The sequence below is a fragment of the Zootoca vivipara genome, chromosome 7 (assembly GCF_965207765.1).
Source record: "Zootoca vivipara chromosome 7, rZooViv2.hap1.1, whole genome shotgun sequence".
Classification (NCBI taxonomy): Eukaryota; Metazoa; Chordata; class Lepidosauria; order Squamata; family Lacertidae; genus Zootoca; species Zootoca vivipara.
This window is the reverse complement of record NC_142590.1, coordinates 55,998,946-56,012,637: the sequence shown is the minus strand read 5'-3', so window position 1 is coordinate 56,012,637 and position 13,692 is coordinate 55,998,946. Positions and strand designations below refer to the sequence as shown.

Genomic DNA, 13,692 nt, shown 5'->3' with positions numbered 1-13,692 from the left:
CACTAACCATGATTAATGCCAACCAGGTTCCCTCGTAACCGTGGTTTCAACTTTTTTGCCTTTCCAGGGGAGCCATTGTTTGACATTGGCTTTAAAGTTACATTTGACATGAAACTTTAAACCACGAGTAGTTCTGACAATGGAATGGAGAGGGAAGGGAAGGTTGCTGATTCTCTGTTCCCAAATCATGTTTTTCAGTGAGCCGTCTTTACATCTGCTCAAACATCTGTAGTTTATTACTGCGGAGATTATGAGAAAAAAAGTTCTTCTGTCCTGTTTTTGAATGGCTGTTTTGGTGGGGATTCAACTACATTCCTCTGCTTTAGTTGTATATTAAGAATAACAGTAACAGCTGCCACAGATGTCTGTGCATATGGGAGATGGTACTACTTGAAAAGTATCCAAGTATTTTTGAACTGGAGGACAGATGATAATATACTACTCCAGAAATATCTAAACTGCCTACAGTGGTACCTCGACTTACGAACGACTCGACAACTGAATTTTTCGACTTACGAATGGGGCTAAGGGCTGAGCGCTTACGAATGTCTCGACATCCGAAAGGAAACCGCAGTGGTTTTAGATAGGGATTTTTCGACTTACGAATTTTTATGTAGGGTTGCTTCGACTTACGAATTTGTCCGTTTCCAATGCATTCCTATGGGAAATCGTGTTTCCAATGGCGGTTTTCAACTTGCGAATTTTTTGACCTGCGAAGGTGCCTTCAGAACGGATTAAATTCGTAAGCCGAGGCACCACTGTATTTCAAGGGGAGAGAGTGCATTACTGCTGAATCTCCCACTAGCAGGCTCCAGTGCCTAACTCTAGCTCCGCCGTCCCCATTGTCCCTGCCAGCTGGGAGTCGTAAGTGGGAAAGGCTGTGCTAACTGCATCCATGTGAAGATCTAATAAAGTATCACTGCAAATGCATTTTTTACTTCAGAAGGTTTGGGTTGCTGTGCTATGGTTCTCCTTAGCAAGACCCTTATGCCCTCTACAGTGAAGGTTAGGACATATTGGACTCATGGGAAACTTGTGACCCAAAGGCACTCACTGCACCTAAACTGATACTGGTCCTGCAATGATCTCAGTCAGCCATGTGGACTGAGAGGTGACCCAACAGGGACTATAGCATTCTGTCCATGTGTAGTGCAGGGAACAGTGCTTTTGAACTTCTAAAATAAATATGAGTTGTTGTGACCTTAGAATACTACATTCATTGGAATGGTGTTTTGCGTCTGCAGATATCAAAGATTCCCTTTGGCCTTGTGTAGAAATTTAAATCCTAAGCAGGGCAAAACAGGCTGCCTTCTTCAATGAGTGAAACTGCAATATGGTGGCTGTCTTGCCACTAACTGCTGTCTTTCACCCTGCGATGGCGGTTCTTTGACCTCTGGTTTCTTTTTTCCACTCAGAGGAGAAAGCCTATGTGAATCCACTGGTGTGTGCTTTCTTTGTTGCCCTGCTGCCCCTTTGGATCATCATTGCCAAGAAGAATCCAGCAACCCGGGAGGTGCTGTACTCTGGCTGGGAACCAGTCATCATTGCCATGGCTATTAGCAGGTAGGAAGGTGGCAAGGGGCCGTTCTCTAGGAAGGATGTCTTGGCCTCAGACTCTGAGCCACGTGGTCTGTCTGCTGCTTAAGAAGCAGGTAAAATTGTTGAGAGGGGGGGAGGAAGCAGGCGTTATTGTTCTAAATTGGGTCTACCCTTTAATTGGGCAAACTATTCAGAGTAAGACTGAGAGTGGCTCTTTTACCACATCATTTAGTCACATGAAACTAGTTTTGTGAAATCCATCTTTAAATTGGCTTGCTTCTAATTCTTTTCTTGTCCTCAGTGAAGACAGACCGCAAATGACTGGATGTCAGTTGATTCAAAAGCACTTTATACACTTCAAAGAAACCTTTCAAATAAAGTTTTTTGGGAATCATAGTAATTCACTGAGCGATTCCATTGCATCATTGAAAACCAGAATTTTGCTAAGTTGGCAGTAACTCTCTTGTGCAGATAGCTATTCTGCCCTGAATGTTTTCTTCACTTTCTTCCGTTTTGTTGTTACAGTGTTGGAGGACTGATATTGGATAAAACTGTGTCAGATCCAAATTTTGCAGGCATGGCGGTCTTTACGCCGGTTATAAATGGTGAGTTTCTTTTCACTTGCACCAATTGCACATTCACACATGTCCCAGGCCTTTCTACCACCAAATGCCTACTGGGAACAACTTTCATGATTTATTTAATCATGGATTGATTCGTTGTGTATTTTTAAAATGTAATTTAATGTTCCTTGTTTCACCAACATTGGAAGGATTTGTATTCTGAAAGGTGGGATCCCGGATGCTTCAGGGAAGCTATTTCAATGGTTCTCTCTCTCCTCGTTCTTTCTAGGTGTTGGTGGCAATCTGGTGGCTGTCCAAGCCAGCCGCATCTCCACTTACCTCCACATGAGTGGGATGCCTGGAGAGAGCTCTGAGGCGGCCCCGCGAAAGTGTCCAACTCCTTGCAGCACTTTCTTCAGTTCAGGTAGCCAATGTGTGTAGTGTACTGCCTCCCCCTTTTAATATGTCCTTTTAAAGTCACAGCATCTCAAAAGCGAAGCTAAGATTTGGTTGCTTCATAGGGAGGAAGACCAACTGAAGATTTGTTGGTTGACTCCGACTTAAATATTCACCATTCTAGCCCTGTAGGAAGTCAGTCAATCTAAGCACATCTCCTCCTGTCTTGCTCCTGTATCCTAGAGAATTTTGGGAGTTCTAAACACAGTTTGGCCTTGTGTCTTTGGAAACCCTTGGTTTTTTTTCCATTTCCTTGTTCTCCATAACAAATCTTCATGCAAATTAAAAGCAATTTAGTTGTTCGTGGGATTGCAAACTGCATCTGTGGAACTATTTTGAAGCTCTTGCTAGTATTACAAAATGCTTGAGCGAGCCTGCAAGTTTTCTAGCGGTACAATTCCTGCCAGATTCTGTAGTGATGTTTTGCCTTCTTGTAACATAAAGCTGGCTCCATACAGCTCTCCTTCACTGAGATGGCCTAGGACAGGGAAGAGGAACCTGTAGCTCTCCAAATGTTGCTACAGCTACCATTGTTCTTGACCATTAGCCATGCTGTCTGCAGCTGATGGGACTTGCAGTCAGACAACTTCAGGAAGGCCACACTTTCCCCATCCCTGGTCTAGAACTTTGTATGACTACAGTTTTCAGAATAGTGCAGAATACAGTGTCTTCCTAAGGATTTTTTTGTTGCCTTGGCTAGAAATGTGCTCAGAGAAAGCCATCACAAATGTAGAGAAAATCTTGGAAATTAATTGCAACTTGTTGCAAAGATGCACTAGAATTTTGGGGGGGTGGGGCTTCGTTCACATTCATTTGCTGAGGGTTCGTTGATCACTGTTGCTTGCTGTTACACAGACTTTCTACAAGTCCTGGCAAATGTGAGCTAATTTTCATAATCCGCTTGGTGACAGATAAGTCTCAATTATGTGACTGAATGGAACATCCAAAATAAAAATACACTCCTTATTTTCATATTTCAGTTGCAGGAATTCAGATTGTTTATCATATAATTCTAATCCTGTAACCCTGACACAGGGACCCAGGTGGCGCTGTGGGCTAAACCACTGAGCCTAGGGCTTGCTGATCAGAAGGTCGGCGGTTCGAATCCCTGTGACGGGGTGAGCTCCTGTTGCTTGGTCCCAGCTCCTGCCAACCTAGCAGTTCGAAAGCACATCAAAATGCAAGTAGATAAATAGGAACCTCTATAGCGGGAAGGTAAACAGCGTTTCCATGTGCTGCTCTGGTTTGCCAGAAGCGGCTTTGTCATGCTGGCCACATGACCTGGAAGCTGTACGCCGGCTCCCTCGGCCAATAATGCGAGATGAGTGCGCAACCCCAGACTCGGTCACGACTGGACCTAATGGTCAGGGGTCCCTTTACCTTTACCTTTAACCCTGACACAGAACATAGATTTCTGTCTAATGGGTAGAAGAAGTCAAGGCTGCTTCTCCTAATTAATTTGTGGGATAACTTAGCTTTTTTTGTCCAAGCTGTGGTAACATCTAAGTGAGATTATTGCAATGTATTCTACGTGGGGCTGCCTTTGAAGATGGCTTGGAAACTGCAGTTGGTGCAGAGTTCAGCAGCTTGATTGCTGATCAGGACAAGACGATCTGAGCATGTCACACCAAATCAGGCCCAAATCAGAGTGCGGGTTTTGACCTATAAAGCTTCATGTGGTTGATGACCACCTCTCCCCACGTGAACCAACCTGCCCTTTTATACATATTACTTGTATCTTTAGGGCGTTTTACACTTGATTTTAATGCTTGTATTTCATAAGTCTCTTTGAGTTCAACTTTCTGAAATGAAGCGACTAATAAATATGATGGTGGTGATGCTAACTCCTCAGCTGCCTCTTTGCCTCTGTTCTGCAGATGTGAATTCCCGGTCTGCCCGTGTGCTCTTCCTCCTGGTGGTTCCTGGCCATCTTGTTTTCCTCTACACCATCAGCTCCATGCAAGGTGGCCACACAACACTCACCTTGATCTTTATCATTTTCTACATGACTGCAGCACTTCTCCAGGTAAGTCAGTTGCCTTGTCAGTGGTGAGACTGGAATTTGATTAGAACGGTGAGCGTACAGTATACAGAATTGCAGCATGCTCCTTTGGCATAATGAGACACATTTTACAGAATGCAGTATTGTTTTTCAAAGATACAATTGAATATATTGTTACTACTTTTTAAAAATCAGTTGTTGTTGTTTAGAAATTAGATTTCCTGCTGGGAAAAGGAGATGTGGGATGGTAGACGGTGTTTCCATGTGCTGCTCTGGTTTCGGTGTTCCGTTGCACCAGAAGTGGCTTAGTCATGCTGGCCACATGACCCGGAAAAACTGTCTGCGAACAAACGCCGGCTCCCTCGGTCTGTAAAGTGAAATAAGTTACCTTTTTAAAGTTGTCAAGTCAGCCAGAATGAATGATGGAAGGAGGTGGGGGTGGGGCTAGTGAAATGGATGCTGATTGCTCTCAGCTGTCCTTGCAGCAGACTTTGGCTTCCCATAATTCTTGGGCACAAACTGCAAAGTGCAGGAAGAAAGAGAGGCTGTGGCCAGGGAACTTTCTGCCAAAACTGACCACTTCCTTGTCGCTTGCAGAAGTGGCTGCAGACTCTCTCAGTCATGTCAGCAGCTGAACAGAACCTCAGGGAAGTGACTCGCAGTTCTCCTGGGAAGAAATAAGACATCCTGCCAGATACAGCTCATGGACCCCTGCTGTGCTCGCAGGCGCTTGGAAAGTTTAGAAGGGAACTTTTGGTGAACTTATCATTCCAGGGACATTGCATAGTACAGGTCGCTTCATTTCCAAAGGTCTGGAGGGAGACCTTTGCATAAAATAGTATTTCTCTTACTACGTATAGTGATTTGCAGTAACTGTAATTGTGGCAGGAAATGTTATAGTACATATTAGCTGGTGCCTGCAGCGTTGCTAATGACAAGCTGAATAGTTCCTGTCATCATCTTTAGCCCCTGCTAACATTGAGGCAAAAGGGCATCTGGGATCTAAACAGCTTGGGACCTAAATATCTGAAGAAGCATCTCTTCCCATATTGACTTGCCTTTGTGCTAAAATCAGTTGTGGAGGCTCCATTGGTGGTTGCAGAGCCAGTGGAAATCCACTGGGCTGCAATCAGGAAAAGCAGGAGTGGAGCGTCTCCACCAACATCGTTCAGTCCAGACACTGAGGCCTTGCTCTGAGGGCCTTCTGGTAGTTCCCTCACTGCGAGAAGTGAGGTTACAGGGAACCAGGCAGAGGGCCTTCTCAGTTGTAGCGCCCGCCCTGTGGAACACCCTTCCATCAGATGTCAAGGAAATAAACAACTATCTGACTTTTAGAAGACATCTGAAGGCAACCCTGTTTAGGGAAGTTTTTAATGTTTGAAGTTTTATTGTGTTTTAAATATTCTTTTGGGAGCCACCTAGAGTGGCTGGGGAAACCCAGCCAGATGAGTGGGGTATAAATAAATAATAATAATAATAATTATTATTATTATTATTATTATTATTATTATTATTATTATTATTATTATTATGGCTCCTGTGAAAAGCCAACATTTGGTGGCCCCAAATGGATCGTCTCAATTTTGTGTCCACTTGGCTCAGCACCCTGTGAGATGGAACTGCCCGCACCGTCCTAAATCTAGCAGTGAGGGAAAGGGCATCCTCTGTTATGGCACCCCTTGAGATTGGTGTTGACTGTTGTGAGGTTTTGGGCACCAGCTGAAGGCCCATCCAGCTGAGCAGGCCTGTTGTTTGTTCAGGTCCTCTTCTTCTTCTTCTTCTTCTTCTTCTTCTTCTTCTTCTTCTTCTGTGTTTTCTATTTCTATTTTTCGTTCTCTTGTACCCAGTCCTGCTTATGACAAAGAACAGGCTAATTCTTAATTTATTTTGGGAGTGGGAAGAAAAGCTTTTCAAAACAGTAAGAGCCAGAGGCAACATTTCCCCCTCTTTTAAATGGCTTTCATTTACACCTCCACCAGGCTGAGGAGCATCAGCAAGCGAGGTGGGCAGTCAGTTGTTTCTCATGAGTAACCATGTGCAGAGCATCACTTTCCCTGCCAGCTGGCTATAGGTTCTGGAGCTGTAGAGAGAGAAGGCCAGAGATGAGAACGGCCGCAGTATTTCAGGCTATAGAATCTTCTCTCTTCCAGTCAGCTCGCTGCCACTGCTTGCCCCACTATAGTGGTGCCATCAGGGCAGGACTTTGGGATGGAGGTCCTGGGCTCCATTCAGCAGAATGAACAGGAGGGTTCCAAATACAGCAGGGCTGGCTGGCCACATTTTGAAGACGACACTTCAGCACAGGGGTCTGAGGCAGCTCAGCCCTGAGGGCCAAATGTGGTCCTCCAAGTCTCTCCATCTGGCCCTTGGGAATCTCTCTAGTCTGCACAAGCTCACTAGCCCTGCTTTGCAACCATCTTGAGGGCTTTGCCTGTCTGGAATGTGTCCTTCAACTCTGACCATGTCTCTCGCTTCCTTGGATTGAAGAACAGAGAGGGGGCTGCTTATGTAGAAACGCGCTGTACAAATGGAAAATCTGCTTTTGTTGTTCTCCCTGCTTTTCCCTCTGGCCCCATCCCTTTGGCATGTGGCTCCTAGAAGGGCATGTGGCCCTGAGACTGGAAAAGATGTAGATGCTTAGCATCTGAAGAGGAAGGCCCTATAAATCTACTGGGTAACTTTGGAATCGGAACTTAACTACATTACTAGAAGTGGGGAGTCTCCGTTAATCCACCACATTTGCGCAGGAGTGGTTGTTGTGTCTTTATTACTGAATTGGGGTTTGCATTATCATAAAATATTGGATAACTAACTGGCCCTGACACGCGTTGCAGTGGCTAATCCGTGACTGCCCCCACCCTGTCCCGATCCGTGACCTATTCTGTTCCTTCCCCACCCACCCCGCTCATCCCTGTGAATCCCCCAACTCCCTCTCCCCCCTCCAACCCCCACCCAGGTGAGTCAGTACCTCCATTCGGCCTAGTCTGTAAAGGCTTTGGCCTAGGAGGAGGAGGAGGAAGAGGAGTGGGCGGGATCATGGCAATATTTGCCATCTGTTCCTTTGATGTCCACTTGAGGGCAGTATATTTTGCTTTTTTTAAAGAGAAAATCGCGTTTTTAGGTGTGTTAGGGGTGGGATCTTAACAATCTAAGGTCTGCAAACAGTCTTGTATTGGTAAGGAACGCTGTATCCAAATTTGAGCAGAATCGGTAAAGCAGTTTCTAAGAAAAGTGGACTATAACAAACATGGCCCTTCTACATTTATATATATATAGATGCTGTGTATACCAGGCTTGCTTTAGTGCTTCAGTTCAAGACCAAGCATGCAATTCCAGTGGCCTTGGCATCAGTGGCTAATGTGACACATTGTGCTTCTGTCTTCTAGGTTCTCATTCTTCTCTACATTGCCGATTGGATGGTCCACTGGATGTGGGGCAGAGGCATGGACCCGGACAACTTTTCTATACCTTACCTGACAGCGCTGGGCGACTTGCTTGGGACAGGTCTGCTGGCCCTCAGCTTCCATATTCTCTGGCTCATTGGGGACCGAGACACAGACGTAGGGGACTGAAGCTACCCTTCCTCAGCATCTCCACTCCCCGGCTCTTTTCCTTCAGTGACATTCCCCACCCCCACCCCTTCTACAAAGCCTTGCTTGCCACCCACTGTCTCTCTTTGGGACTTTAACTTTGATACTGGATTCTCATTATTTTCAATGGGAATTTTATGTGGTTTATATTTCAAGCCAAGTTTGTACAGGAAAAAAAAATGTTTTAGGAAGGATAAAAGAAGAAAAATATGTAAAGACAATCACCAAGTGCAATTTCATAATGGTTAATATCTGAACTAAAGGAAGTTACAGAACAATTGATCAGATTTTTAAGAAATCCCACCTTCCCCAGTTTGCACCCACTCAAGACACTAAATGTGAAGGGTGTGTGTGTGTGTGTGTGTGTGTGTGTGTGTGTGTTTGAGAGAGATGCAATTCATATTTGCTTTGTTATTTAAACTAGGTACAAGAATTCTTTGCCTATTGTCACAAATGGATTCTGAGTCGGATTCAGTGGTTTGGATTCTGTGCATGCTTCCTTCAATTTGTCAACACTAGTACTGCATCTGATTTGACCACCTAACAAGGCCTTCATGGCTCAGAAAATTGACCACTTGCCATTAGTAGACTGCCCTATAACTCGAATTTGACTGTGTTGCATCCTACCGTAGATTGAATGTTCTTTAAAGGAGGTTGAGCTACTCGGAATAACAGAATGATTGGTGGGAATAGACCAGATTCATTCTCTGCTGAGGAGACCACAAAAGCCTGACTCAAGAAGAGATGTTTATGGTGGACTTCCGCTATTTTATACTATACTGTAGTCTTAAAAGTGATATGGCTAAGATCCACGTTGTTCCTGTTAGTTGCCACTTAGTGCCAGTTCCCTTGCAAAAACATGACCATCCATTATTTTTTAAAGGCTGATACAAAGTACAGCTTATATCCAACTGCCTATCGCTGTTAAGGAGAGTTGGATTTTCACTGCTTTACACAGAGCCTGGATGCTTGCTCTCACCTAATGCCTTTTTAAACCTATTGCCTCTTCTATGCTGCTTCGTTTATGAATGGTCCATTTTGATCTGAAAAACGATGAACCAACTGGTTTCGTATTCTCATTGTCTCCAAATTTTAAATGCCGGCGTTGAGATGAGTCATGGTGCTGCACTTTGACGTCAACTGTGGGTGCTTTGCAGCTCCTGAGTTCTCAACACAAGTTATCTGAGGGCATCTGCAACATCAGAGATGCTGGATATTTCCCAGTCAACCTAGTGATGTGTCACATCTGTATCCTTATATAGTACAAAGCAGTTGGTTCATGTCAAAAGTCTTCACTTATTCAGGGATGAAAGCTCTTCACTTGTATGTTTTAAGTGTTTGTCTGGAAGATCAGCTTGGTGTAAACCCACCCACCCCTCTTCCTAGAGGTTACCCTCTCTATGTTGAGGTCACTAAATATGGCACATCCTGGGTTTGTTTGTGGGTGCATTGCATAGCAGCAAGTAAGACCCATCTCTCACTTTCAACACTAGCAGGTTCTGGCTAAGGATGTAGTATTAAAAATAAATTGTTCTATTTTATGACTGTGAATCTGAAGAAATGTCATCCATTCTGACAGAGTAACTGTCTGGAAACTGAAACAGCATTTTTTTTTATCTTGGAAACATGACATTTATTTTTAGTCTCAAATGTTCTGTAGAAGACTCCAAATACTGGGAAACCTAGAGCCTGAGCACTCCGGATTTTACTGCATTCTGAGCTCCGCTGGCCAGGGAACATTGGGGGAAATACAGATTTCTGTGGGCAATGCATTTCCTCTTTTGAAGTGCACCATGCTCACCACAAGTTCTGCAAGCCCCATGCTCTGGTCCTCATGTAGCTGGAACCCTTCGAATGAGTAGCTCATGTCTACCTATTCTTGTTAGGCACTCTAATCAAACACATTGCTTCAATGCAAACTCTACTTAAGCCAGGCATGGCCAAACTTGGCCCTCCAAATGTTTTGGGACTACAATTCCCATCTCCCTGACCACTGGTCCTGTTAGCTAGGGATGATGGGAGTTGTAGTCTCAAAACAACCGGAGGGCCAAGTTTGGCCATGTCTGACTTAAGCTCTCTTTACTTAGCTTCTCCACAGTGGAGCATCATTTCATAATGTGTTTTCTCCTTTTGGCTTTAATTCCTAAATGAAACTGAAGCGCAGAGAGGAAATTAGAATGGATGTGTCTGGAATACGCAATGGTCTTCTGAAGAAGATTGAGGTACTAGATTTGACTTGCTATGCCTAACAGGCCCGAGATTAGATAGAATACCTGTTGCCTTCAGAAAGGTGTATGGCCTTTTTATATTTTAAAAAAACCCACTAAGCATAACAGGACAGCTTTTGCTAGCAACAATTATGCTTGCTGGGCTAGAGCATAAACAAGTTTCCTATAACATTTGGATTTGGGACCATGGCCTTCTAAATAACTCTTGGAGGCAGCGTTGCTCCAGTTCAGAAGGCTTGAACTGTGATCAAAATGAAAGATCTGGATGGAAATTTGTGCCAAAGTGGTGCATAAAGGGCTCAATTGGACCACTGTACTCTCGAGGCTGTTAATCTTAAACAGGGGCTGTTTTAGCATAGTCCTGTGGCTTCAGGAGGCCTATTTCAGACTGCCCTGAGCATTGGCGCCCTCTTACCAAGCCATCAAGAACAAAGCTTTGGGACCACAGTGCAAAAGTGTATCTAAGGCCATCTTTTCAATCTGCATTGCAGGGTAGCCTTAATTATGTGGCACAGTAGATGTGGATAAAGATGTCAAACTTATGTGAATAACAGTTCTTGCACAGCTGAAAGCGATACCCTTCTGACTTCCAACTGGGAGTACTTGTAAATAACATGGTTTCTGCTTAAGAATGGGCTTTGTCAACATAACTCAGTGTTATCTAAAGGGCCCGGGGCTTTCATCTTGCCTTCCCATAGCTGTTAAATGTTAAACTTCTATAATGGCCTTCATCTGTCTCCCCTCTGTATGTGTTGTACTGTTGGATGCATCTTAAGTTTTCAGCCTTGTAACATTTGAGCAATCCGTTTCTTTATACATGGAATCCCCTTTGAACATCTTTTCTTCCTCATTACATCCGTTTCTCTAGTCAAAGTCTGTGTCTGTGCATCCCGTGAAAGAGTGTAACTCTCCTGGTCTTGGCTGCAAGACTTAGCCCCAGGCCCAGGAGCTGGAGTGTGTGCATGTCACTTGGGTGGAATCCCTAGATTTTATTATGTATGCAGTGGGGTGAGATGGGGGAACAAAGTGGGTGTGTATGAACAGAATTTAATCTCAAAGCGTTGAAGAATAATTTTATTCTCACCGGTTGCACTCAAATGCATGTATATTTAAACCTGGCTGCAAATGACGATGAAGCTATTGGTTTACACCTTTATTAAAAGAAAAAGAAACTCATTATTTATAGTTGCTGTAACTGAATTGACAGATGCCAATTTAACTGATAAATTATATTTGGTAAAATAAAGATTACATTTCTTTATACGGCTTGTGGTGGTTTTTCTGCAGTTGAAGCTTCACTGGTCCTTTTGGTATGTAAAACACAACCCCCACTTCTAAGCCCCATAGGTTCTCTAATCCACAGTCCCTAAATTTCCCTTGTCTGCCTGCCCTGCCCTACTCCAAAGCCCAGACCTCACAGCTTTCTCCTATTACTAGGCCATGTGATATTCTCCTTTTAACACCACTCATCCTGCCTACATTGCATAACTTCTGGTCATGTGCTCACCTTCTTTAAAAGACAAAGTGAGTCACGCATGAAATAGTGCAGTTTGTAGAGCATGGAAGCACGGGACTCTTAATCTCAGGGTCGTGGGTTCAAGCCTCACGTTGGGCAAAAGATTCCTGCATTGCAAGGAGTTGGACTAGATTACCCTCATGGTTCTTTCCAACTCCACAGTTCTATGATTCTATTTAAAAATCTGTCCCAGCTCTCCAGAATATGTTGGCTTCTGGTCAGCTAGTACTCGCCAGTGAATATAAACCTGAGATCTGCTTCCACCAGTAGTTCAATGCTGCTTTAAATTGCTGGTTAAAGGTAGCATAAATAAGTAAATAAAGCTAGACAAAGTGAAAGTTTGATGACATTAAACAATCAGTGAATAATCTGTGGATTTGGAGGGAGAAGACAGCGCAAGCTTTCGTGGGCTCAAGCCCACTTACTCAAATGAATAAAGTGAAACCTTAGCTGGCAAGTATATAAAGTAGAAGTTAAACATCACCAATACAGTGGAACCTCGGTTTATGAACACCTCGGTTTATGAATTTTCGGTTTATGAACGCTGCGGACCCATCTGGAACGGATTAATTCATTTTCCATTACTTTCAATGGGAAAGTTCGCTTCAGTTTATGAACAGACTTCCGGAACCAATTACACCCATGCTTCAGTTTATGAACGCTTCAGTTTAAGTACTCCGCGGACCCGTCTGGAACGGATTAATCCACTTTCCATTACTTTCAATGGGAAAGTTTGCTTCAGTTTATGAACGCTTACTCCGCGGACCGTCTGGAACGGATTAATTCACTTTCCATTACTTTCAATGGGAAAGTTCGCTTCAGTTTATGAACGCTTCAGTTTATGAACAGACTTCCGGAACCAATTGTGTTCATAAACCGAGGTACCACTGTATCAGGGCCCAGGGGATTCATTATCTGCTCATCTTCCATGTGGTTTATGCTGACAACTCACTGATGGCCTTCTGCATTCTACACAGGACAGACAGGTCAGTATACAAACAAATTAACTGAGACAAATCCCTCATAGGAAATGTAAATACAGTGGAACCTCGGTTTATGAACACCTCGGTTTACAAATTTTCGGTTTACGAACGCTGCAGACCCATCTGGAACGGATTAATTCACTTTCCATTACATTCAATAGGAAAGTTCGCTTCAGTTTATGAACGCTTCAGTTTATGAACAGACTTCCGGAACCAATTACACCCATGCTTCAGGTTAAGTATGCTTCAGGTTGAGTTCTCCGCGGACCCGTCTGGAACGGATTAATCCACTTTCCATTACTTTCAATGGGAAAGTTCGCTTCAGTTTATGAACGCTTCAGTTTAAGTACTCCGCGGACCATCTGGAACAGATTAATCCACTTTTCATTACTTTCAATGGGAAAGTTCGCTTCAGTTTATGAACAGACCTCTGGAACCAATTGTGTTCATAAACCGAGGTACCACTGTATGCATAAACGATTCCAGGACTCAGCTATACCGCTGCAAATAAAACGTTTTAAGTGCAATATACAAAGTGACACTAGATGGTGATGTAAAATTCAATACATTTTTTTAAAACACATTTTAAAAAGCATTTACAGAACTTTTTTTTTGTTTGTGTGTTGATTCCAACTCTAAGTGATCTTAGTGAACTTCAAAGAGAGAATGCAACCTTGAACAACTGAATTAGTATATTCAGTTCTTGTTCCCTCACTTCAAAAAACGATATGGTAGAGTTGAGAACGGTTCAGGAAAGGGCAACCAAAATGATCAAAGGGATGCAGCTCCCCTAGAAAGATTATAAAATTGTGCGT

General features: G+C 43.6%; 1 protein-coding gene across 3 annotated transcripts in view; it reads left to right on the top strand.

Annotated features, from left to right (window-relative positions):
- The window catches only part of SLC41A1 (solute carrier family 41 member 1), a 39,373-nt gene extending 27,734 nt beyond the window's left edge, over positions 1–11,639 (top strand). For all 3 annotated transcript variants that reach the window (XM_035121428.3, XM_060277117.2, XM_035121429.3), the window contains exons 7-11: positions 1,416–1,563; positions 2,065–2,144; positions 2,392–2,526; positions 4,436–4,584; positions 7,947–11,639. In XM_035121428.3, coding sequence (XP_034977319.2) covers positions 1,416–1,563; positions 2,065–2,144; positions 2,392–2,526; positions 4,436–4,584; positions 7,947–8,132 — 698 coding nt within the window. In that variant the 3' untranslated portion in view covers positions 8,133–11,639. The remainder of the gene's footprint in view (positions 1–1,415; positions 1,564–2,064; positions 2,145–2,391; positions 2,527–4,435; positions 4,585–7,946) is intronic.
- Positions 11,640–13,692: the final 2,053 nt, after the last annotated feature.